Source organism: Oreochromis niloticus, linkage group LG2 (assembly GCF_001858045.2).
Source record: "Oreochromis niloticus isolate F11D_XX linkage group LG2, O_niloticus_UMD_NMBU, whole genome shotgun sequence".
NCBI classification, from domain to species: Eukaryota; Metazoa; Chordata; class Actinopteri; order Cichliformes; family Cichlidae; genus Oreochromis; species Oreochromis niloticus.
Window position 1 is genome coordinate 29,976,640 of NC_031966.2, and position 24,590 is coordinate 30,001,229.

At 43.0% G+C, this 24,590-nt stretch overlaps 2 protein-coding genes across 11 annotated transcripts in view; both read left to right on the top strand.

Annotated features, from left to right (window-relative positions):
* ablim3 (actin binding LIM protein family, member 3) overlaps positions 1-20,109 on the top strand; it is a 44,495-nt gene extending 24,386 nt beyond the window's left edge. The window contains exons 4-23 of one of the 9 annotated variants that reach the window (XM_005467992.3): positions 1,959-2,074; positions 5,181-5,307; positions 5,452-5,545; positions 7,887-7,974; positions 8,089-8,147; positions 8,309-8,380; positions 10,723-10,884; positions 11,843-11,872; positions 11,996-12,122; positions 12,766-12,861; positions 13,177-13,227; positions 15,990-16,124; positions 16,299-16,369; positions 16,624-16,792; positions 17,910-17,939; positions 18,259-18,314; positions 18,516-18,582; positions 18,688-18,698; positions 18,794-18,874; positions 18,969-20,109. In XM_005467992.3, the coding sequence (XP_005468049.1) occupies positions 1,959-2,074; positions 5,181-5,307; positions 5,452-5,545; positions 7,887-7,974; positions 8,089-8,147; positions 8,309-8,380; positions 10,723-10,884; positions 11,843-11,872; positions 11,996-12,122; positions 12,766-12,861; positions 13,177-13,227; positions 15,990-16,124; positions 16,299-16,369; positions 16,624-16,792; positions 17,910-17,939; positions 18,259-18,314; positions 18,516-18,582; positions 18,688-18,698; positions 18,794-18,874; positions 18,969-19,082 (1,756 nt within the window). In that variant the 3' untranslated portion in view covers positions 19,083-20,109. The remainder of the gene's footprint in view (positions 1-1,958; positions 2,075-5,180; positions 5,308-5,451; positions 5,546-7,886; positions 7,975-8,088; positions 8,148-8,308; positions 8,381-10,722; positions 10,885-11,842; positions 11,873-11,995; positions 12,123-12,765; positions 12,862-13,176; positions 13,228-15,989; positions 16,125-16,298; positions 16,370-16,623; positions 16,793-17,909; positions 17,940-18,258; positions 18,315-18,515; positions 18,583-18,687; positions 18,699-18,793; positions 18,875-18,968) is intronic. The other 8 variants (XM_019345509.2, XM_005467994.3, XM_019345514.2 and 5 more) reach the window with 8 other exon arrangements.
* Positions 20,110-21,818: 1,709 nt separating this feature from the next.
* The window catches only part of afap1l1a (actin filament associated protein 1-like 1a), a 30,009-nt gene continuing 27,237 nt past the window's right edge, over positions 21,819-24,590 (top strand). Inside the window, exon 1 of one of the 2 annotated variants that reach the window (XM_005468002.4) lies at positions 21,819-22,240. In XM_005468002.4, coding sequence (XP_005468059.1) covers positions 22,213-22,240 — 28 coding nt within the window. In that variant the 5' untranslated portion in view covers positions 21,819-22,212. The remainder of the gene's footprint in view (positions 22,241-24,590) is intronic. The other variant, XM_005468004.4, reaches the window with a different exon arrangement.

The window sequence follows — 24,590 nt, forward strand, 5'->3', positions numbered from 1 at the left end:
AGAGATTGTTGTTGGGTATCTGCTTGACATTGCCTGATAAACACACATTCAGATCCAGCAGCTGTGGGCAAAAAACAAAAAACAAACCCCCCCCCCAAAAACTGAAATGATACCAGCAGGACAGAGACAGGCAGTGGAGCAGCGCTGGCAGTGACAGGGATGTGTGTGTATGTGTTGTCAGTGTATGTGGAGTAAACTAGAAGAGACAGCAAGAAGCCAAAGGGTGAATCTCTTCCTTCGTGCTCCGTCTGCCCCCTGTCACATTGCTGACTGTTCCATCTTGTACGTCCTTTCTTCCCCTCATCTTTCACTCCTGTCTTCCTTCTGGACGCACCTCCTTTGCTCTTTCTTCTTCTTCATCATTCGCATTATTCACAAATGATAATCTTAGCGCTCTTTAATCATCAACCACATCGCCTTCTCTTCTTTTGTGTCCTCATCATTATTCCACTTTGACTTCTTTGTCATAACTGCTTCAGCTTTAATGGAGTCCGAATGCAAGTTTCACTTTTCCACGTGAAAGTTTTTTTAACGCGGTGGTGATCAAAGCAAGAGGACATACCCCTAAAGCCAGAAATAGCTTTACTTTTTTGGCCAGTTAAGAAAAAGAAAGCATTAAATATGTAAACAGAGTAAATTTTTAAAGCGCTGCAAAAGGCTGACAAGGCAAGAGTGTCTTGAGGGAGTGAGAGCAACACACAGGTAAAGACAAGGTCAGAAATGCACGAACATGCTTTTCTGCACCATCACAGCATTTCTGGTGCTTCGTTTTGCTGAACTATACAGTGTGAATGCTATGTTCAGACATGTAGAAGAGATTTAGTTTGTCGTGTTTGGTGCTGGACACAAATATTCGCATGGACACATGTCTGAGTGTTAAAATGTGCGGTTAACCTCTGGACCAGCCGAAGAGTGACATTCAAAATAAAGCCTTAGTGAAATCACTTTTCAGCAGCTTGTGTTTACCAGAGCTTTTGTTGCACAATTTGTGTATCTGCAGCTCAGCTCTCATGTTTGGATGGTTCCCTTTTGTGAATAAAATAAATGCACAGAGGAGCAAGTCTCGAATACATTGTTAGCAAAGACACACAGAGAGAGAAGACTTTATACATGCTCTGAGCACCTTTAAGTGACTACATGGATGTGCTGCACTCATGTGTGCTGACTGGGGGCTCTACTGGAGACTCAAGCCTCCCTCTGGGTCTTGGCTCCGGCTCCAGGGCTCGGTGGGGGAGTAAAAGGATTACTGCCATCTATGTCTTTTACACAGCCTTCTCTAAGCCTTTTAGCTCCCCATTCATTCTCGTATCGTCCCTGGTCATAAGGAAATCAATCTGTCTCCTTGGAAAGGAGAGGAAAGCGAGTCAAAACAGTGCATCGTGATGTGGCAAATTTGATTTCATTGGTGTTGCCTGGTTGTCATATTCTCCGCCTGTCAGCAGGCGCATGTTTTTGCTCTTCTTTATTTCTTCTTTCTTTCTTTGAAGCCTTGAAAACGGTGACCTGGTGGCGTCAGCTGTGTAGGGAGGGCAAGCTGGATGGCTAGACTGAGAGAGCAATAGGCAATTAAAATTAGTATGCGCTCCACGAAGTCTGCCTAATAAGTTTTTATTCTCACTGAGAGAGCCAGTTTTCCTTTCAGAAGCCTGTCGCATTATCGCCTCTTTAATCACAGAGCAGCCAGGTGCTCCTGTAACAATCAGCATCCTATTAACCCGTCATCACAACAGTTTGCAAATGTATTTTCAGTTTCATAGAGGATGTCGGACCGCATTCAGCTTGTGTCAGCAGGATTATGGCCTGTCTGTCACCGAATCATGTCCCTGCCAGCACCCATTTGTTATTTCAATGAATACAGTAGACTTGGATGTAAACACAGAATTACTGCAGGCGTTTTAACGCCCATTGTGCTCCGCTTTCTAATTCTCTTGTCTGTCTTTTTTTTTTTGCCTCCTCAGTAAACCCTTTCCAATCGGAGACAGGGTGACGTTCAGTGGAAAGGACTGCGTGTGCCAGCAGTGCTCCCACACACTTGTCAAGTCAAATGAACCGATCAAGATCCACGGGCCCAGCCGTAAGTCCAGCGCCCACCTCGCTCTGTCCGTTCTGTTTAGGGCCACCAGGCGCTACGGTGCGCTAAAGCTAATGCGACGTGTCCATGAAGCCTACTTTGCTCATTTAGCTAATCATGTGTCTGTCAAATCAGCGGAGTGACCTGTCGCGTTGATCTGCCAGCTGAGAATTATGCAACACAAACAGACACATACTCCACTTCTGCCAATTTCAAACATACAGGGTTTAGCGGTTTTGTTCACTGCATGCTCGCATTTATATCATATAGTTGTTTATTAACATAAATCATTAGCCTGCTACCATGTGTGTTACTACATCTTTGACTGCATATAAAAACTGAATCTAGCCATAGTGATGTTGGGTTTGTGACTGTTTTAAAGACTCATTAAGTCAATGTCAAAGTGCTTTAATCTCACATTCTATCTGAAGGGCACCAGATGGCGATAGCTATACAAAAAGACTTCCAGTTCTACTGAAGTGTGTCTTGACCTTTGTAAACAAGCTCTTGCTGAGTCAGTCACTCATTTCGAGTCAGATTGAATAAAAAATGTGGTCTGTTTTGTAAATCTCAGTCATACTGTGTTTTAAAATTTAGGATTATCTGTGGTAGGAAATCACTAATGGCTAATGGTTTGTCAATCATAAATCATTGGTCACTGAGCAAGCAGTTTAGACCAAGATGGCAGTGGTGTTAACACTCATCTAGATGCTTCATAACAGAACTTTAGAAACCAACAGGTGATGTCACCTGCATCCATCTTATTTTACAGTCTATGATAAAACCTGAGGATGAATGACAGGAAGTAGAGACTAAAATTTTTTAAGATGGTTGGTTTATTCCTGGTACCAGAGCTGGATGATCTACATGCAGTAGCAAAGAGGAGGCGGTGTTTAAGCTCTGTCTTGGAAGTCTCCCACAGTCTGCACAGTCATCCTGCTGGCAAGAGTAGCCCACACAGAAAAAGTCCTAATAATGACAGAATACTTCAGCGAAGGTCACAGAGAGCTCTTCCTTCCTCAGTTCATTCAGATATGCGTAATTCCTCCTTCTGCAAATCTTCCGCAACTGTTATGCAGGAATTTCCCAGAGGGATTATTAGTAAAGTTATTTTTCTCCTCCTCGTTATTTAAAATGACAAATCACTATCATACAGCAGCAGGATAGTGACTGATAGTGAATCATTTGTTAAGCGTAGCATACAGACAGCAGTCTGCTGCTCGGTGGCTGTGCAATAACAACAGATGGCGTATAGGCAGTGAACAACAGTCCTCCCCAGATTGCTCCATTCAGGAGAATAAAATTCAAACAGCTCCCCAGGTACATGTTCATCACTCTGTCTTATGAGGATGCAGTGTGTGTGGATGGAACAGGGCACACACACTAATGCACTGCCTCATTTTGCATAACGATCGGGATATTTAAGAAGGTAAATAAACGCTTAGTGTGCAGAATTCTTAGGGAAAAAAAAGAAAAAACCCCAGAGCTGAGTAATTATTAAAGTTTTCTCATGCATACACCAGTGGAAGCAAAATATAAAGAAATGAGGGGCGACTTAAGATTCTTTACACAGTGCTGTAATTTCATGTGCTGAGCCTTCTTAAGGATTCGAATTCAGTTCATTCAAGATTAGAACGTGATATATTACAGTGGGGTAAGAGCTTAGTGTGCCCAGTTTTGTTGGGCACCTTTGTTGCGGATCAGCCCCCTCACCTACTGCTTTCATTTTCTCTTCACCCTACCCACACAATAACAGACACACCACCTCACATGATTGATGAGGCTATATGTTTTGGGTCATAAGCAGTTACTTTTTTAAAAGGTTTTTTTTGTGGCAATTTCTGCACTTTGAGAACTGTGTATTCACACATGTTCCAAAAACCAAATTATATTTATAAAAAAAAAAATCAAACTGAATGTATTTTAAGGTCTGAGCTCAGAGAATAGGCATGCATGGCTAAATAAGGTGAGTTGTGTGAAGAAGAACCATACCATTTACCATTAGATTAAAAAAACTGCTTTGACATCACAGACAAAGGCATGGTGAGCAGCAACATTCCTGTATTATTTATTGTACATTTTTGTGCGTCCATAGCCGGCTGCTCTTTATCACAAACATTGTTACGTAATTTTAGATGATCTAATACCTATTTCTTCGAGTGGCTAAAATTAGAAGTGCATAATGACTCAGTAGAAGAACGGTCTGGGACTAAAATCCCAGCCCTTTTACACTCAGCACAATCGCCACTAAATCACTATTGAAGATTGATTTGGAGACCCAGCCTGCACTGTACACTGCAGTTTTTCACTACAAAACACAGTTTGTCTTGGCTGACGAAGCAGACTGGAGTGGTCCCTAGAGTGACTTACTCTCATGTGCAACAGAGCGGGTCAAAAAGGTTAAGCTAAAGCCAAGCGTCCATCTAGTACAAACAAATAGAGGGCTGACCCTTTTTTAAGCCTCCCGACACTCCTTTTGGTCAGTAACATCTGCTGAAGCATCTTTCTGAGGGGAAAAACGATGTATGTGCTCTATGCTTGTATAATCAGCAATTAAGCTAATGTACTTCAGGCCAGAGAAAGGTGAACTTTGGTGCCAGAGAGCCTTGCTGGTTGTGAAGCTAGTGAGCTGTGTGTGGTGGTCTGTGGAGACGAGTGTGTGCTTCGCTGACTTACCCTTTTTTGATTTACTTTTCAGTTTAGTGATGAACTCCTGCTTTTTGTTGTTTTCCTTACTTAAAAAGTGACAGCGGCTTGCCCGTCTCTCTCAGTGTAACTAGTGATAGAAATTTTAATTAAAACTTTTAATGTAACAATTTTGCCTCCCTGTCTCCTCTTTTTTAACCCGGACACTTTTTGTTACTTTCCCACATCCCCTGGACCTCTTAGGGCAGCGTAAAAAGCACACTAGGTTTTATTTAAGGTGGTGGCAGTGATGAAAACTGCACTTAGTAGCTCAGAAAGTGCTTAAAGATGTACACTTAGTCCTTGGGCTCATTTTGCCTTCCTCTGTCTCTTACAAGTTCCACCGCTCCACAACATTTTAACATCTTATCTCTCTGTGTCCCTCTTTTCTTTCCCTCCCTTTGCCTGTTCTTTGTTTCTCCAGACTGCGCTGGATGTGGAGCCGAGATCAAGCAGGGTCAGTCTCTCCTGGCGCTGGACAAACAGTGGCACGTCAGCTGCTTCAGATGTCGGACTTGCAATATGGTCCTCACTGGAGAGTACATCAGCAAGTGAGTGTCTAAAGGGAAGAAAGACAGAGAGAAACAAAATGCCCTACAACTGCTCTGTCCTTCTTTATCTGCGGTTTCCCCAAGACAAGGCAAATTGTGTCTTTGACACTGCTAGCAGTTTCTTTTATATGTTCTATGTTGCAGGGATGGAGTGCCATACTGTGAGGCAGATTACCACGCCCAGTATGGGGTGAAATGTGAGACCTGCAGCAGATACATCAGTGGAAGGGTTTTGGAGGTGAGAACAGAACCAGATGTCAACATTAGATGATCCCACCGCAGCAGCAGCACAGAAATCCAAATTGGAGTGAACCGCGGAGCGTAATCAGTGTTATCGTAATTGAACGGCTGCGTCGCGCGCCCTCTGCGGAGTTTAAGCCCTGCTGCGCTTCAGGGAGTGACCGACTTAAGATTGAGGGGGTGATAAAACATTTTGTGAAGCTTTACTAAACTGAAACCAATTGAGCTGCACCACGTTGAACGCGCCCGACAGAACATCCGAGCAGATCGACTGTTTCTACTTGAGGTCGAAGAAAACGCAAACCACCCTCCACTCCGAGGAGGTAAAAAAAAAAACTAGACTGAGGCTCAACTTTGTGAAAGGAACGGAGACAAAAAGGGAGTTTAAAAAAAAAAAGATCAGAGGCTAAAAAGTGAAGGGTGATGTCAGAGGGAGACACAGAAAGCGGGATTAAAAATGCACAGAGTGAAGCAGTTTTTTAAGAGATTGCTGAAGGAGTGAGCAGCAAAGGATCTACAGCAAAGTGTTAGGGGTTGGGCTTAAGAAAGAAGTGAAGGGAGAGTAATGAGGAGAGCAGGGCTGGAAATAATGAAAGTGATAAAGTGCAGATGCTAATTAAATGTTTTGGAAGAGTCTCTGGTGGGCGTCTTGTGTCTGAGGGGACTTGAGGAAAGGGAGCAGATGTAGTAAAACTTTGTCAGACGCACACACACAAACACACACATGCACATACAGGGTCTTGTTGTCCCTCTGCTCCTTCGCCTGTCAGAATAGCTGGTGTAAAGTGCTTTGTTCCTGACTGTCAGCCTCTCTAGGCTATTTATAGACATGGGGACATGTCAGCCTTCATGCTGCAAGTCTCTCTCTCACTTTCTTTTCCCACTGCATCTGTGTCGTTTGTTCTCTGAACATGTGTATCTGCAACTCGCTTGCATTCAGTCTTCTGTCAGTATTTGATCACATAATGATGCACTTCTTTAGGATGCAGCGTGCATCTAGACTGACTCAGGGGAAGTCTCATGCAGAGGTTTGTAGCCCTACACTTGCAAAATGCAGTTCATTAAGCATAAAAACTTAGGAGCTGATTATTGGCACATTGACAGATACCAGTAAGTCACACAGACGTCTGTTTAAAAGTGTTGTTTTCATTTATGCTGTCCGACGTCAAACACTCGGATTAATCTCTCTGCGTCTGTGTTGATAATTAGGCTTTTTTTTTCCCACGGCGCAGCGCTTCCGTTTAACTTAACACAGCCAAAGGTTGTTAGTTTAATGAGTAGTTATAGAGAAGATGGAGGAGGGGAGACATAAAGGGGGAAAGTGGAGGGTGGAGGATCATAAAACCGTCTTTCTTATGTTTCACTTAATGTCTCAGTTTGGCAATAAATTTAGCAGCCTGTTAATGCCACCAGAGAGGTTCCTCATTTGAGACGGTAACAGCATTTGTTTAACTGATACTGTTTGGCCACCGATAGTAAACGCTCCACTGCTTGGAAAACAGACAGAAGTGCTGCATCCTCCCCCTTTCGTAGTAACCTGAGCAGATAGGGAGTGCGGTTAAGATGCGTCTCGGAAACAGCTGAGCGTCTTGCTGCACAGTGGCAGTTCTTGGAGGGAGCTCGCTCATCAGGTGCGACCGATTTCCTGGAAATCCAGTAAAAATGTGCGATTTATGAACACCAGGAAGATTCATTGCAGCTTGAAATGATATAAAGTACCTCACTGCGCACACAAACACACCCACTTAAACTTGCATGCCGGGGGTGTTCAGCTGACACAGTTCAGGTCTCCTCGTCTGCAGTGCCTCTATAAATAGAAATTCTCGAATGGTGCGTTTAGGGAAGGCAGAGGTGATGGGATGGGGCCACGCCTCGGCCATCAGCCCCGCAGGGTTGCATGTGAGAAACATCAGGAGCGTGATCACTTTTCTGTGTCCATTTCAGCTGCACCGTGTGCTTGGATTTATCCCCTCGAGCCACCCTGCATGTTCAAGGGCATATTTCACACTCACATGTCCTTCACTTACATGATTCTGTATTGTACACACACATGCATACACACACTTCCTCATGTGACTGACCTACAGGGATCTTTGCTCTAATTATGGCATAGGGAGAGAATGGGTGGTTTCTAGCATGCTAATGAAACAGCTTCAGGCAATCCACTGGTGTCCTAATACTTTCTGAGGCTACTGGTGGCCAAATAAAGCACATAAAAAACATATGGAAGCAGTGACCTGCTCTGCTAGGCAGGGTGCGATTTTTAGATTAGCCCTCAATCTGTGAAAATCCTTGTGGTCATGATTTACGTTCAGCCACGTCCTCTCCTCATCACACAGGCAGGAGGGAAACACTACCATCCAACCTGCGCTCGGTGCGCCCGCTGCAACATGATGTTCAAAGAGGGCGAGGAAATGTACCTGACAGGTCGAGTATCCACACATATGCATGTTTTAGATTGTGCTCACCACTTTTAGAAAATGCATGGCATGCGGGAACACCCAGCAACTGTGTGACTGCCCTCTTTCTCTTGCTCCTCAGGATGCGAGGTGTGGCACCCGTTATGCAAGCAAGCGGCGAGAGCAGAGAGGAGACTCAGGGTGAGCTGGAGTTTCAGTTCAGTCTTTGTGTGTTTATGGAGCGCTAGTTTAAAACAGTCCTAAGAGCATTTGACAGTGGTGTAGAGAGAAGCCCACAGATACAGAGCGAAACTTCCTCACTATGTGAATTAACTCCTTCTTTGTCTGATTCTAACCCACAGCACAGACGCCTGTCCGAGGCCTCCATCTCTCCCCCGGGCTCCTCAATAGGCTCTCCCAGTAGAGTTATATGTGTAAGTAACCTGTGACTCTGCAGCTTTTAGTATCTTTTGGCTGCCACACTGCCACCGAGCCTACCCTTGAAGCACCTTTGCTACACTAGAATCACGAGCACTATGCTTAGGCTTGAACGGTCAAGCACAAAATAAGAGAGGCTGCTCGCTCCCTTGGCCTGTTCACTTTGTCTGTGTCCTTAACCTCTGTTGTCACTGCTGATGTGCCAGACATCCCATTAGATTTGAAATAAAACAACTGTGATGCGTTTGAACTCCAAAAGCTTATTGTTTAGTCTCAAGGGGTTGAACTGCATTGCTGCTTCATTTATTGTTATACACATTTCCATGCTTTCAGGGGGCAGTTCACAAGTTCAAATTCACATAAACATTTTATAAACTGATTATTTTAATGCTTTAATGACAAAAACTGTTTTGGCTGCAAGGACCGCCTGAAGTCTGGAACTTAAGAACTGCCAAAACAATGGGTTTGCTCCTTTTGCAAAGCTTTGTCAGTCCTTTACTGAATCTCTGTCTTCAGTTTTATTTCAAATCAAATGGCAAAATTGTGGATACAATGTGTCACTGTCTTCAACCTGACTGGATATTTCATGCTCATTTTCAATATTCAATGACCAAAAAGCACTCTACTCATAATACACTAAGTAAAAAAATTAAAGGAACACTTGTTAATCGGAGTATAGCATCAAGTCAGTTAAACTTCTGTGATATTGATCTGCTCAGTTAAATATCAGAGGGGGTTGGTAATGAGTTTTAGCTGCTTTAGTGTTAATGAAATTAATAACAGGTGGACTAGAGTGGCAACCCTCAAAACAGGAATGGTTTTACAGCTGGAGGACACTGAAATTTTTTTCTGTCATCCGCTTTCTCACTGTTTTGCATTTGGTTAGCGTCAGTGCCACTAGTGGTAGCATGAGGCGATTCCTGGACCCTACAGAGGTTGCACAGGTAGTCCAGGTATATCAATATGTGCCATTACCAGAAAGTTTGCTGTCTCCCAGTACAGTCTCAAGAGCATGGAGGAGATTCCAGGACACCGGCAGTTACTGTAGGAAAGCTGGACATGGCCACAGAAGGTCCTTAACCCATCAGGAGGGCCGATATCTGTTGGTTTGTGCAAGGAGGAACAGGATGTCTGATCTAAACAATCAGAAATAGACTTAATAAGGGTGGCCTGAGGAACCAACATCCTCTAGTGGGTTCTGTACTCAGTGGCTAGAACTATGGAGCCTGACTGGCATTTCCCATAGACTACCAGAATTGGCAGGTTCATCATTGGTGCCCTGTGCTTTTTTGCAGATGAGAGCAGGTTCACTCTGAGGACATGTGACAGACATGAAAGTGTCTGGGGAAGTTGTGGAGAACATTATGTTAATCCTAAATCTGGACCAGGGCATCACTGAGCTCCTGGACAGTCTGAAGTGCAGCCTAGTGGCGCCCTGGTCCAGATCTGCGAGGAGATACTCCAGGCACCATCTGTCATCTTATTACCAGCATGCCGCAACATACAAACCACTGAGTACCCTTCTGACTCACTGGAATAAAATTTAATCAAAATGGACTAGCCTGTTGCATCATTTTTTAACTTTGACTGTCAAGGTGTCTTTGAATTCAGCCCTCCCTAGGCTGATAATTTTCATTAACATCAAACAATGTGGCATCCTTTCATTTCTAACACATTACAGAGTCCATATTGGTTTAGATATCCAGCATTATCTCTCCCCCCCAATCTGATGTGTTGTCAAAGTGTTCCTTTAAGTTTTTTGAGCAGTGTTTATGCTGAAAACCACATCAGAGTGTCAGCCAGGCCTCGTTTTTTGTTTAGTGCTTAGCAGTTGCACTTGTAAGTCCTGCCTTTTTGGCTGTCTAAATTGTTGCTGTGTATCACTGCAGCATTAGCATGTCAGGGGTTATCTGCATGCAAGCAGGAGTCACTGCTCAGCCCTGCCCTGCTCAGCTCTCTTCTCATAATCAATGACCTTTCTGTTTAAGGTGATGGATGAGGGAGAAATGCAGTGTAAGCACGCTTGTCGTCCATACTGTCTCCATGCTTCCTCCCTCTCTTTCGCTCTCCTGCTGTCTGTGCTTCCTCTTCTTTCTTTCTGACATATGCTGATATCCGGAAGGTCAACAGCTTACAGTGCTGTCAGCTCCTGCAGCGTGTTCGTTTGTACCTGTGTGTTCCTCATCAAGCTTTCGCTGCCCCCCCTCTACGGCTCTCACTGCTTCACGATCTCCTTGCTATCACTGGTGAAGTTCTCATTCATTGTCCATGTGGTTGATGTTGGGTCTTGTTGCTGTAGCGCTGTCTTTTGGTGGGTGTATGTGTGTCCTCTCTCCAGGCCAGAGTGGAGAATGAGATCCTAGATTATAAGGACCTAGCTGCCCTGCCAAAGGTCAAAGCCATATATGAGGTCCAACAGCCAGACCTCATATCCTCCTCATACCAGCCGTACCACAGATACATCTCTGATGACAGGCTAGACACTTACAGCTATGGGGAGGTACTGCAGCCACACACTCCAGGTCAAACACAGCATTGCTCTCGTCACTAGTGTCTTTTCAGGAAGATCAAAAGTGGGTGTCATGCAGTTTGATTGGGCATATTTTGTTACTTTTCTATTTGTTTTTTCTGTTTTTGAATGATAATCCCAGAAATTATTGATATTTCTTTGGATGATTTTGATTAGGTATTGATTGATGACTGATTGATGTGATGTTTGCAGAAGTACTTTTAAAGGTGAAAAACTATCAAACTGTCTTTTGTGGATAGCAGCCAGTTATTTGTAGTGCAAATGTGCAATTAAATGTAAACATACTTACAGGAAATTATGTTTTCATGATTAAAATTTTGATTATATTTCATGCCACTCTCACATCTGTCTTCTCAAGAAGAAAGAGCTTGCAGGTGATCGGTTTGGGTTTTAAACAACGAACCTTGCAAGCTTCAACCAAGAAATAATGCATGCTAACCTTCATTTGGATTTTGCAGTCTAAAAACGAAGATAAATTGCCACTTTCCCAGACAATGAATTAAACCTGGTCTTTAAAAAAACAGAAAAGAAAAATTAAACTGAAAGTAGACTAGACTCCGTGTCTGGGAAACTGAGCAATAAAGTTTTAATCAGTCAGCTTTTGAAATCTATGAAAGAGGTATGGAAGAGGATTACAGCCACAGATTCAGTTCAGCATCCTGAGAAAAACATCACAATTTACACTTTTTTTCCATCCTGAGATTTTTCTCAGAATTATTACTTTAGTCTTACAATCTCATTTTCTTTTCCACATTTTCATTTCTTTTACATTTGTATTCTGAAAACAAAGTCATGAAGCCCTATTTTCTTTTTTTTCTTACTTTCTTTTCTTCAGCCCCTCTTCTACACAGTGGTTATCTAAGAAACTGAATGAGTTGATTTCATAAAAATTTTAAACTTTAATTGTCTTTTCCTGTCTCCGCTGCAGTCACTTGGGACTCTCTCTCCCTATTCTCAGGTAAGCACTTTGAACGTAGCAGTGAACATAGTGCAAGTTCACCCAAGTGAGCTGTTGTCATTCAGTGAGCTATTTGTCTGTTTGCTCGTCTTTCACCTGACTTGCTTTGTTTGTCCTTTTTAGGACTATGACAGCCTAGATATAAAGCAGAGGCGGTGCTCCAGTCCCGGCTACATCGACTCACCAACATATAGCCGGCAAGGCATGTCACCCATCATTCCTCGCTCTCCACAGCACTATGGCTACCCTGGTAAGATATCTGTTTTAGAAAGTTTAGGAAGCAGTCTCGAGCAGTATATCTATATAAATACAAAATATGCAATCAACTTGTTAGCCAGCTGCTGGAAACTTCAGTAAGTCACATAACAACCAAGTAAAAATCTTTTAATTAGAAGCTCCTGTAGAAGTTGTAGCCACATAATTAGCATATTTAGCATAAAGACAATGAATGAAGTCAACTGTGTCGTCCAACTAGTTGCACAAAATGCAAAATGTCAAACTATTCCTTTTACTAGAGATCAAAGTGTTCAAAGTCATTTCCATCTTTCATTACCAGTTAAGACAAATAGCCCCTAATATATTTGTACTGGTGACAAATATCTGCCACGGTAGCTGTTTGACTGTCACCTTTGCTGCATTTGCTCCTTGGCTATCATTTCATTTAACTCTTACACGTTTGCGTTGATGCTGTAATTACTAATTACAATTCTAAACAGCCCTCTATGCTGCTGATAAGTCAATAACCTTTGTCGTTACACAAGTGGAAAGGTTACTGAGTGTCACCTTGTAATTTTAAACACACTTTTGAGCTGTTTGGCTTTCATCTGCATGTGCTGATGCCTTCCTTCATGCTCGTGTTTCCTTCGCTGTGATTGGCTCGTGGCTGGCTGCAGGCTCTGAGAGTGGCAGGAGTTCACCTTACTATAGCCAAGACGGGCGACCAAGCACACCCACCACAAACCAGCCCCCTAAACATTTTCATGTACCAGGTAGGACTCCTCATCTCCTCACATTCACACTACTCTCAGATTTATTTATTTCTTTTTTCACTTCACAGAGAAGATTTCATCAGCCATTATTCACTGAAGGAAGTCCTTAACAAAAGGTCATATTAAGTTCCTCAGGAGTGAGCGTGTGTGAAAATGTGAATACAACACGCAATCGATCTGGCATATTCTTCCCCTCATACTGCATATTTACTTTTCTTTACAATCATCCCTCCTACCTCGCCTGCCAGTAGTTCACATCCTCTCATCCTTTACTCCTCCATGTTTCACGTCTTCATCTCCTCTTTCTCTCCTCAGCCACAGGGGATCCCAACATCTACAGGAAGCCTCCCATCTATAAGAGAACGGGTACAGTGCAGTTAGTCCTGCCTTAGCCTGCCTGTCCTTCTGTCAGTTTTAGTCATGCTTTGTTTAACCCGATGTAGATGTGTTTACCGGCCTCTCGCCATTCAGCTTCGAGTAGTGTCGATGTTCCAGCTGTTCAGTGAAACCGAAGCCTGCACAAACAAAAACAGCAACGATTAGAAGTGCTAGAAAAAGCACAAAGGGAATAGAGTTTTGACTTGCGCGGCTCGTTCCAAAGTTGAGGAAGGGGATCAGTCAGACTTCTCGCATTAGTGGCACTGACTGAATATAAAAGAGCAATGTTTTAGTGTGCATGCCACAAGCATATGAATATGCCTGCTACTGCGCGCAGTTCCCGACAGGTTCTTGTTGGCAAATAATGCTGGAACAGGCCATGAATGAAGTGAAGGTTGCTCAGGCGTGAGAAGCGTTGAGTACAGAGGGCTCTGAGGACAACACAGTTCACCAGAATAGAACAGAACAATGGAACAAAGCGCACTGGAAAAAACTGTTTTGTAACAGAATTTTAGATTTGCTGTGGAGTCTTCTTTTATTTGTCGGCCTTGCCTTTTCTTTTTTTTCTTTTTAATGTGGGCTTAAACCGTTTGTTACAAGTGTTCCAGCTCTAGAAAACAAATAGACTTGTTGTTTAAAGTCTTTATTACGTTCAAATAGCATGGTGGTGTGGTTAACACGAGATGCTGGGGACTTTTTTTCACGAGGCCCAGCAATTAAATGCGCTTGAACTTTCTGGGTAGTGTGCTCGAGTATAAACATGCATCAGTAACAGAGTCTCTTTCATTAAACTGCATTTTAAAGGCCTTTTCAGCTGAGAGTCATAAGATCTCTTGACTGCGGACAGTTTTATCTCTGTTGTTGTCCTGCATGCTTTTCCGTGCTGTGCGTGTGTGTGTGTGTGTGTGGGTTAGTTAGTGAGCAGCGTGTCGACTCCCGTCACCCGTCAGTGTCTCTGTTCTAAAAATTAGTACATCACTGGTCACGACGCTGCCTCGCGCAGACAAAGTCCTTTACACACGATTAAGAAAGTAGCATGTACTGTAATTGGCAGCCTTTGTTAGCTCGCCTTGTTTGAATAATGACATTTAACTCATACATCAGTGATATTGATCCCTGTACTTCATGTCTTCCTGAATAGCCATTGATTAACACGTTCTCTTGTGTCAGCGCCAAACACACCCCATGTAAACCCAAGGCCACAGCACGTGCTTTCCATTTGCTTTGTTCGCCAAATGCCAGTTATGTACTAATCAGTTAGCACCCGGTCAGCTACATGTATGCCTTCCGTGTGGGTAGCAAAGCACTCACATTGGATGCTCCAATAATGTTGCCCTTTATCTTTGCACCTCTTTTTTTCTTTTATTGCATCCAATCACTTTTACTCACTTCCCTCCACCTTCTGCTCCACTTTACCCGGTGACCTTGCCTCTGTAAGTATCTCCCTCCTTTCACTGTTTCAGTTACCGTCAGTGAATAGATACAGAATTTCATTTGTCTTCATGCGTGTGTGTCACTGTATTTCGCATTCAGTGTTGTGCAGCCATACTTCCTCTGACAGAAGTATCAAGAGCGTTCAATATTGCTCTGAATGTGTGTTGGTGTCGTGCATCGTGTACATGGGAATTCAATGGGCCATGGATTGGATCTGGCATGGCTAATGGCTAACCGAGTGAAGAGCGATCTATGCGACATTACACCGCATGTCACTCCCATTGACTTCCGTTGACCGTGCTTTAGTGCAGAGTGGCATCAATATCGCCGCCCCGCGCCATTCGTGAAATGAATGCGAGCCTCAGGCTGAGCCGTAACAGAACTCCCTTTTTAATGCCGGCTATTTTCCCGCCGTCGGCCGGAATATTGATCTCCTCTGACAAGAGCGTTGGATATTATAACTGTGAAGCTGTGGAGTGAATGTGCTTCATCGCTATACGTCTTTGTGACGCTCATTAAGATGTTTTTGTTAGTGCGCTGCTGGTGCGTGCCGTCTTAAAGCAATAGTTTGACATGTTGGGAAATTTCCTTTCACAATGAGAGCAAGATGAGAAGATCAATACCAATCTTGTTAAGTATCTGTCTGTTCAATATGAAGCCAGGAGACATCTTCGCTTAGCTTGACAGAAAGAGTAGACGCAGGGTGAAGCAGCTAGCCTGGGTCTGTAAAACGCGAGGCCCTAAAGCTCATTAACAATCTAGTTTGGGTAATTCGTTCAGAAACCAAGCACCATATCTTTCCTGTAGTCTACAGACACCAGGAGTAAGCTGCTGCAAGCCAAGAAATAATCCACATTTATTTTAATTTCTCCACTCTGGTGTTGCAAGATCCTGTTTATATCTGGCTTCTACTAAAACCAGAGGATTGTCATCATAGTGAAGTTTTCAGCCTTTGTGCTAAGCTGTGATGACCCTCTAATAACATAGGTGGGCAATTAATTTTCCCAAGGGGCCACATTAGAAACCGGGACTGTTTTTGGAGGGCCACACCAATAAGCTGAACTCAGTTCTCCTCATTATTAATTTTCTCTTTATAAGCATGTTGATGTATTTCTTCACAGCATTTCTCATGTGGCCCTTTGGGAAAATTAATTTCCCACCCAAGCGCTAGTGACTCCCGAAACATATTGAACTAACAGATATAAGAATGGTTTCTAATTTCCCATCTAGCTCCCGTCCATAAACTGAACAGGCAAATTATTCCTCTAACAGGCCAGTTCTTTTGGTTCTGCCTCTTTCTCTCTTAATTCAAACAGACAATCACGTGGATGCAGCCACCAAAAGCAGGACCAGTGAGGACATCCTCAGATCCTCCAGACTGTCTACCTACTCTCCAGAGCCATACAGCCAGTCAGAGTCTGACTACTACCCCTACACAAGCTCCCCCAGGGGTACGAAACACTGCCGTTTCACTTATTCAGAGTGTACCGATGACACACATGGGAGAGCGGTTCATTTTGTAGCCATATTGTCATGTTTATCCATTTACTCGCGCTGTTGCTGTGCTCCACGCGAAAGTGCAAAATTCATAAAGGGAATCTCTTTCATCTCTTTTCCTCTCCCAGCCTATCGGGCGCCGAGAAGACGCTTCTCGACGGGAGGAGATGAAGAGACTTGGAGTCACGGTCTTCAAAGAGTAAGAGCTTCATCATTTTCTCTCTTTTCTTCAACATCACATTGAAGTAAGTCCCCACCTCAAAAAAAAAAAAAAATAGAAAGAAAATCACCCATAAATAAATAAATGCACTATTTTAAATCGCGCGACGCCTCTGCCGTCCTCCTTATTTGCTTCGATTGCTCTCTTTCTCTCTCTTTCGTTTAATTCAACAACGCATCCTTCATTGTTTCCTCTCCACCTTCTGCTTCTCTCCTCGCCCTCTTTCCTCGCAGATTGGGAGTGGCATCGGGAGGATGATTCTAAAGGAGGAGATGAAAGCCAGATCTGGTTCCTATGACAACGACCCCTGGGGCAGCGCGAGGAATTCTCGTAGCGGGAGCAAGGAAACACTGAACACAACAAGCTATGGCACCACGGCGTACAACAACACCATTAACGGCTGTAAGGATCCACCTATCCCACCCACCCCCGCAACCCCAGTACATCCACCTCTTTTGTCTGCTGGTTTCTTCTGTTTCAGCAAGTTTATGACTGTATTTCTGTACAGCCCTATATGTTGCCACAAGGGTTTTTTTTATGAGCCTCAGTATGTCGCCGGCGTTGTGAGGGCGAGGGCGATGAGGTTTGCGGATGCAGGTCACAGAGGGTCACGGCCGCTGCTGGAGGCTGGGTGGTGTATTGAGATGGAACGATGATGAGTGTGCTTAACAGCTGTGGTAGGCCAGCGGCAGGGGGAGATGTGGCCTGTCAGTGTTGCAGAGATATCTGATCACACTGATTTAGAACATTTCAAGTTAACTGAAACAGAGTGCTCAACCAGGTGTGCTGAAATTCCAGATATGACGAAGTCACATGCCGACTTGTTTCTCTTTGTAATAGCCGCACTTCGCTGCTCATACAGTGTATAAGCGACTGGTTATTTTATCCTCTGACATTCAGCCTCACCTCATCTCTATCAGACAGGTTTTTTCCCCGCTCCCTTTGCTTTCTCTCTCCGAAATTGTTCCATATGGGTGGATCTACCCTCCCATCTTCCCCTGTATCTATGTGATTCTCTCACTCTCACAGCTGGTGTCCCATATCCTGTTTTATTTATGAGCGGTAAGATCTCTCATTAAAGCCGCTTCTCAAATGGGAGTGAGCGGGGCTGAATGGGACTTGGCTCGCTGGTGGTGTTTGAAAGGCAACAAAGGATTGTAACTGTGCAAGCTTGGGTGTTGTGCAGTTAGATGTTGAAGCATGTAGTGTATTTTTTGCGCACTTGTGCATCTTATTTTTCTCGTTTTTTAAAAGATGCTTGCATGTTCCCTGGCCTTATTGCCCCTTTGATGTTTTGTGTTCCTCGCATGGCTTGATGAATGTGGAACTTGCCCCCTTTTTTCTTTAATTCCTCTTTTTGTCAAGCCTATAAAAGACAGATTGATGTCAAATCTCTACACTTATTTTCCCTGATGAGGTTTTTCATGAATTTAGATTAGGCTCATGTGCTGCAGCATTTATTGTTTTATTATTGTTGTTGTTTTTGTGACAGGTAATCGTATCATCTGTTTGTTTACAGCTCCTCGGTCACAGTACAGCACCGATAGCGGTAAGTTCATCTGCGATTTTTATATATTTAAAAATATTTAGGTTGGGTGGAGTGTTTCAATATGTGGCTCTGGTTTATTTAAATACCTGTTTTTTTTAAGGCATCAGTTTATTATTGATCTTTTCCTGCTGGCTTTAATACTGCTGGATTCTTTGACCAGCATGATGTGCACACATCTGGAGCTCTAGGGATATTTTTTGTTTTAGGTTAGGCATGAGCGCCATCTTATGGTGCCAGATTGCATGAAAACAACTGAACATTTAAGCAGCTGTTGGCCACACTGATACAATGCTGATGTATTTTCTTTTTTCTGCTTCAGATTTTGTTTGTAAGTCAGCTTCACTACCGGGATATGGTCGCAACGGCATCCAGCGGGTGAGATCACACTGAACCTGGCACAACATGAATAGCTGTGACATATTCCATCATACATATTATTTGGCTTAATTCAAATATCTCTTTTGGCCCCTTTCACTTTTCATTTTTACCTTAGGCCAGCTTTCAAGCTGTTTTATTAGTTAATTCCCCAAAGCTCGCTGCTCTTGTTAATCTCGCTGTCCTACTCTGCTCCCGCAGCCTCAGAGTGCAGATTGCTACCAGTACCAATATGACAGTGGCAGCGAGGTCAACTGGGGAAGCAGAGGTAATTTAATATGAATTAAAAACACCTTATTAGAGCCAAGCAATTAATCTAATATGCTTTTTTTCAATTGCACTGACTTCATTCTCTCTCTCTCTTTTCTCCCAGCAGAACATAAAGTAAGGCTTTTTTTTTTTTAAATAATGAAATTCCACTCCTTTTGTACCCGAGTGTCTGAAATATGTATGTGTGTGTCCTTTCCCTTATCCTGCAGATTTACCCCTATGAGTCGCTCATCGTCACCACCAGAGGGCGCAACAGGCTGCCCAAAGATGTAGACAGAGCCAGACTGGAAGTAAGTTGATGGAATGGGACGTTGACGGCCAAAGAAACCCCAAAACCTTGACTAGAATTTGAGACTTAATTTCTGCTATGATGTGTTTTTCCAGCGCCACCTGTCCCCAGAGGAGTTTGTCCAAGTGTTCAGTATGACCGTGGAAGAGTTTGACCGGCTGGCTCTGTGGAAGAGAAATGAACTGAAAAAACAGGCGCGACTGTTTTAATAACATACAGACGTGTGTTGAATACTGCCATAGAGCTGGAGACGGACTAACTGTAGGAGGGGACGGATAGAAATGAAGACTCCTACCCAGTTACACTGCCATGCCCGAGAAACCTGTTCTACATCCCCTCACATGATAAACCAAATTCTGGTCCCACCAGATGGACTCCTGGGATACTGAGAGACATTATGCACAGCTGGACTGATAAACTTGTGTGCAACTAGTGTGGGGTGCAAGCAATAGAGACTGTCATACAGTAGTGTTTTGCTTTTGTTAAGCCTAAAGGATGAAGGATGGCGTGACCGTTAGTGACCAGAACTGCAGTAGTAAAACATAATGAGGAGAATTTTGGCTTTGCCTTATTTGTTACGCTCTCTTAGGTATGACTGTGCAGCACCAGCAATCTGAATGAGTAGAATGTAGGTATAGCATATCATTTATGACACTTTATCAGTGAGAATGACTAGATGAAAAAGAGTGTGAGCCTGCGAGCATCACTTTGCTTTTTTTTTTCTCTTTTTTTTTTTGCTTAGGGATGCATTTTGTTTACCTGTGCCCCTGTTTTCTTGCTCTCTCACAGAAACTAAGAGACCTCTAGTTTACAACAATTGAGTTAGAAATGAAAACCAAACTGAGAACGCAAATGTACAATTTATCAGATCACTCTGGTTAAACTTGTCAAAGGTCACCAATAGATTCATCTCACTGTGCAGCTGTGCGATAACCTAAAAGAATGTGCAATCACGGCGGTCCTGTCCTGCTTTTCTACCTGTTGCAATAGAACAATGACTAAATGTTTTAGGATGAGAGTTGTAGTCATCCATTTACATTTGCTTTTTATTTATATACTTTTAGAATGGTAATCTAATAATTTTGTAGCTCCAGAGATTATATCACTCACAGATAAAACACTCTGCAAAGGATTTAACGTGCTGACAAAGATCCAGGGTTGTTGAAGACTTTACTTCCTTTGAATACTGTTATTTTTGATTTTTGTCACTAAAATTAAACTTCAAATCAAAAGCAGCCTCCTCTTTTTTAATTCATTTACTGGCTACACTTTTAATAGACTGTGGAATATTTGTTTTAGGCAACTGCCCTTATTTGCTTTCCAGGTGCTTGTGCAAGTATGAAGACTGATACCACCAGAGCCTGTTCACTTCCTGTTAATGCCAGCTGGGGTGCTCAGTAGTCCTCACTGCATAGAGTACTGTGCAACAGTGTCGAGTCATCCCTCATTTCTTCATGTTTTATTTCAAAAGACTCAGACTTTCTGGTAATTTGGTCTTGAGCAATAGTTATCCAGCCCTTTGAAGGGTGTTTTAACTGGGTTTTTTTTAAACATTTCCTTTTTTTCCCACTCATTTTCAGTCATGTCACAACAGCAGTCACCTCAAGACGCTTTACATTGTAAGGTAAAGACACCAGAATAATACAGCGTCTACAGCTGTCTATATAATACGGTAGAGGCTCTGTCATGGGGATTTTGTTAAAACTGATTGAATCATGAAAGCAAAAAAAAAAAAAGTACTGTCAGATTTTTATTCTTCAGCATGAAGATCCGAAACACTGCCAAAGCAGTAAACGCACATCTTTAAAGAAAAACACACAATGGAACACTATGAGTCATGGTTTGGCCTCCCCAGAGCCCAGACCTCAACATTATTGAAGCAGTGTGGGATCATCTTGACAGAGAACAAAACAAAAGGCAACCAACATCCAAAGAAGAGCTTCGAAAGTCCTTCAAGGAGCCTGGAGAACAGTTCCTGAAGACTACCTAAAGAAATCACAAGAAAGCTTGGCTAAGGCTGTGTTGAAGAATCAAGGTGGTCATACCAAATATTGACTTTCAAGCTTGCTGGAATTACACAAACTCTGCTTTGGCCTTATATACTGTATTTCTACATATGCTTGCATGTTTTAATAAATAACTGCACCTCTTTCCTAACAATCCTAACGGATCAAGATTGCACAGTATTGTAGGACCAAATGAAGCTAAATGGTTTATGTATTAGTTTCACAAATCTAGTACTGATCATGTGTCTGAAATGATTTTTTTTTTTCTCATAGCAAATCCTAGCATTCTGCTAATGCATGCTGATTGGTCAGCTATGGATTTAGGAGATTAAATGTATTCCTTAATGGCACATTTTTTCCAAAAAGATCAATACAACAGATGTCACTGCCATAGTGTGTTGAGAAAAAAAAATAAAATGAAAAATAAAACCGTTTTCTAGAGGTTAGGATCAGTGGTCCTGTGAGACTGCTATCTGGTGGCCTGTGTTAGAAATTGTCTGCTCTTTGCTTATCTGAATTGTGAAATCATGGCAACGTCATAGAGTGACTCATGGTATGCCTACCTGTGTGATTGTGCCTTACACTCGCAGTTGTCTGTTTTGTCAAAACCCTTTATGAAAAACTCTACCTTTATTTTATCAATTTCCTGTTGACTCCTGGGGGAGCATATTTTACTGCTATTTTATTTGCTAACTATCAGGCAAGTCCCCTCTATGAAACAAGATACTTGGAGTTAGACTTCTCTCCTATTTAAAAGGGTTTTTATTCCCATTATATAGCTGGCTGGAAGCCCCATGGAAATCATTGTACCTATCTTGGCTGTTCTTTCTTAAAAAGAAAAAAAATCTACTGCTTTTGACAGTAAAACCTCTACTTGCGCAAGGAGAATAGCCAGCGGAAGCTCTGCTCCCAGGCAAGTACAGACAGGGTCACATCATCATCTTTGCAACAGGTTCTTGTCTAAGATAAGCAAATAAGTCATAATACGCGCTTCAAGGGAGCTGCTAGGTGGGCTTGGCTTTCGGGCCAGGCGAGTTCCTTCTCCTTGTTTGGCAGACTGCAGACGAAGAAGTGCTAACTTTACCCTTCAAACACACTTGTAACCTTGTCAAACACGAGTTATTTGTGGCTCCGAGCTGTCCTGCTGCGACGGGAGATTGCTGGCTTTAGGACCCAGCAGATCAGCGGCTTGTCTGCTTCTGCTCTGTGTTGTATCCACTGTGGATCTATCAGCGGCGGCAGCAAGCAGCTCTCCACACGTCCTCACACGCTCACTCACTCATGGACCAGCAGTAGACTTCAGCAACTCTCACAGGGACAGCATCACAGCGCAATGGACACAAGCGGCCCCAAGTGTAAGTGTAAGCTGCTTTCTAATTCTAAGCTAATTAAGACAAGCATGTGTTTGTTTATGGGAACTAATCATTTCTGGGAGACTGTCAAAGAGTGACACACGCACACACACACACACCCTTCCTCTCACACTTTTATCTGCGGAAATTCTTGTTAGTTTTTGCACTTCACTGAACCCAAATGCTTACTGGCTCATTTACCTTCAACAAACACTCACAAACATGTCATTTTAGACAGAGTAAATGTAAATGAAGCAAATTTAGTGAATGTGAACTCATGTGGAGCATCTACAAAGATACAATTGTAGTCCACTTAAAAGGAAAAGAAAAGAAATAAAGCTGCTTTGGTCTCCCCCCAGCTGCTTGGACAACCAGGAAACCAAGTGCAGACCCAAGACCCACAGTTTGATTGTTGTTCTAGAAAGTGAATCTCACTCATCCTGAGTCAAGTCAAATATCTGGATGTGGAGATGAGATCTTTACAGATTGGGTGATCCTGCTAGTAATTGTCTGGTATTGGACGCCAACGGCACAGAATTCTTTTGCACAGATCTCCAGGGATATGCAGTGTTTTTGTGTGTGCATTGAATAGCCAGGAATACAAAATGTGTTTCCATGCCATGTGTTTTCTCTGGGCGGGGTGCAGTCGCACCCCCTGCACAGCAACATGTTTTCCCACTGTAACAAAAAGCATATACACTTGCCTCCGTCTGGGCTTTAGCTAAACATCAGAAGTGATGGCATTAATCAGGAAAGGTTTGACCCAGTGTAGCATTTCAACTAAGAACATATGGTCAAACCTGTAGTGATTTAAGCTGGTGTTGCTGTTTGCTTTTAGAGCTGTGAACTCTCAAATGGTTTTCATCGACTTGTTGCCCGCAGCCAGGCAGGTAAACATGTGATAGTGATTAAAACGTTCAGCTTAATGGACGTTTTTACTCAGCTGACTGGAAATGAAAGAAAAGGGGACAAACTTGCATGCCTACAAGAAAAACAACCCTTTTTTTGGTCACTCCTGCCCTCCCATCCTCAGTTTACCTCCTTTTCCATTCTCTGTGACTCTGTCAGCGTATGAGGATTATGTTGATGTTAGCAGTGTTTTTGGTGTGGAGGCAAAGCATCTTAGGAAGGAAGTTTTTAGGTCTTGTCCAGATTTGCAGATGAGCAGAAAATCTCATCTGTCATTCCTATCTTTCTCAATAGAGAAACTCGTACAAACACACAAGAATGCATCTTGACAGACTGGGCTTTTTGTTTGTGTAAACACCACCAGAATAAACACTCCCCTGTCCCCCGCTTGCCTGCAGCTATTTATTTGATCTGTCTGATATGTTATAATGATCTAATGAGCATTTGTAAAGTTTGTAGCATGTCATAAAAGATAAAGATATAAGTAAAGAACTCCACTTCAAAACATCCTGCAAAGTGATGAACACTCTCCAGGAGGCTGACATTGATAATATACAGGACTTCACAAGAGCTGAATCTTTTGTATTTGTGAGGAGCAAACTAGAAGTCAGCTTCAAGAACAGAAAAGTCAAATTAGCTCTGGGACTGCAATCTTTGGACAGACGACACTAAGATCCAAATTATAGAGAAAGGTTCAGGACCTGAGGTATATCTTTCAAAGCCCAGTAAATGCAGTGATGCATGGGTGTGTGCCTTCCAGTGGCATTGGATCACTAATGTTTACAGATGACGTGATAGGAGATAGAAGCAGCCAGATAAATTCTAATGCTTATAAAGATTTATACACATCTTCTGCTTAGATTAAGACAAATGCTACAGAGTTGATGTGAAAGAGCTTCATGGGACACTCGGGGAATGAGGAAGAAGGCAGCAAAAATGTGCGGAACTGCTTTTGCAGTTAGAATTCATATGTTCAGATATCAAGCTTGTAAAAGTTGACAAGTGGCAGGTAGGAACTTGAATGGTGTGAGCCAGCGACTGTGTGAGCCAGCTGCAGCAGCAGTGTAACAAAGGTTTTGTTTCCACAGTCGACCTCAGTGAACAGTGTGAGAAGCAGAGCATTCAGGTGGGTGTGAGAAGGGTGAGGTCGTCCCTGCAGAGATGCATCACAGCAACGGGGTTTGCCTGTGATTTAGCCCATCAGTTATGATGAATTGAGGCTATTGTCAGAGCATGTGGAAGAACTTGTGGAAAAAAACAATAGACTATGGAGTCGAAAATGATGCAGAGAGAAATGCACAAGTTCACCGCATGCAAATCCCTACTCCATATATGCATTTCTGCTAATGTGACAATTAGTGCACTCCACATTCCACTGAATACTATATGAAAAAGACAGCCAGTGTGTTGCAGGGCATCCATGCGCCCATGCTTGTGTGGCTGTTGGAAT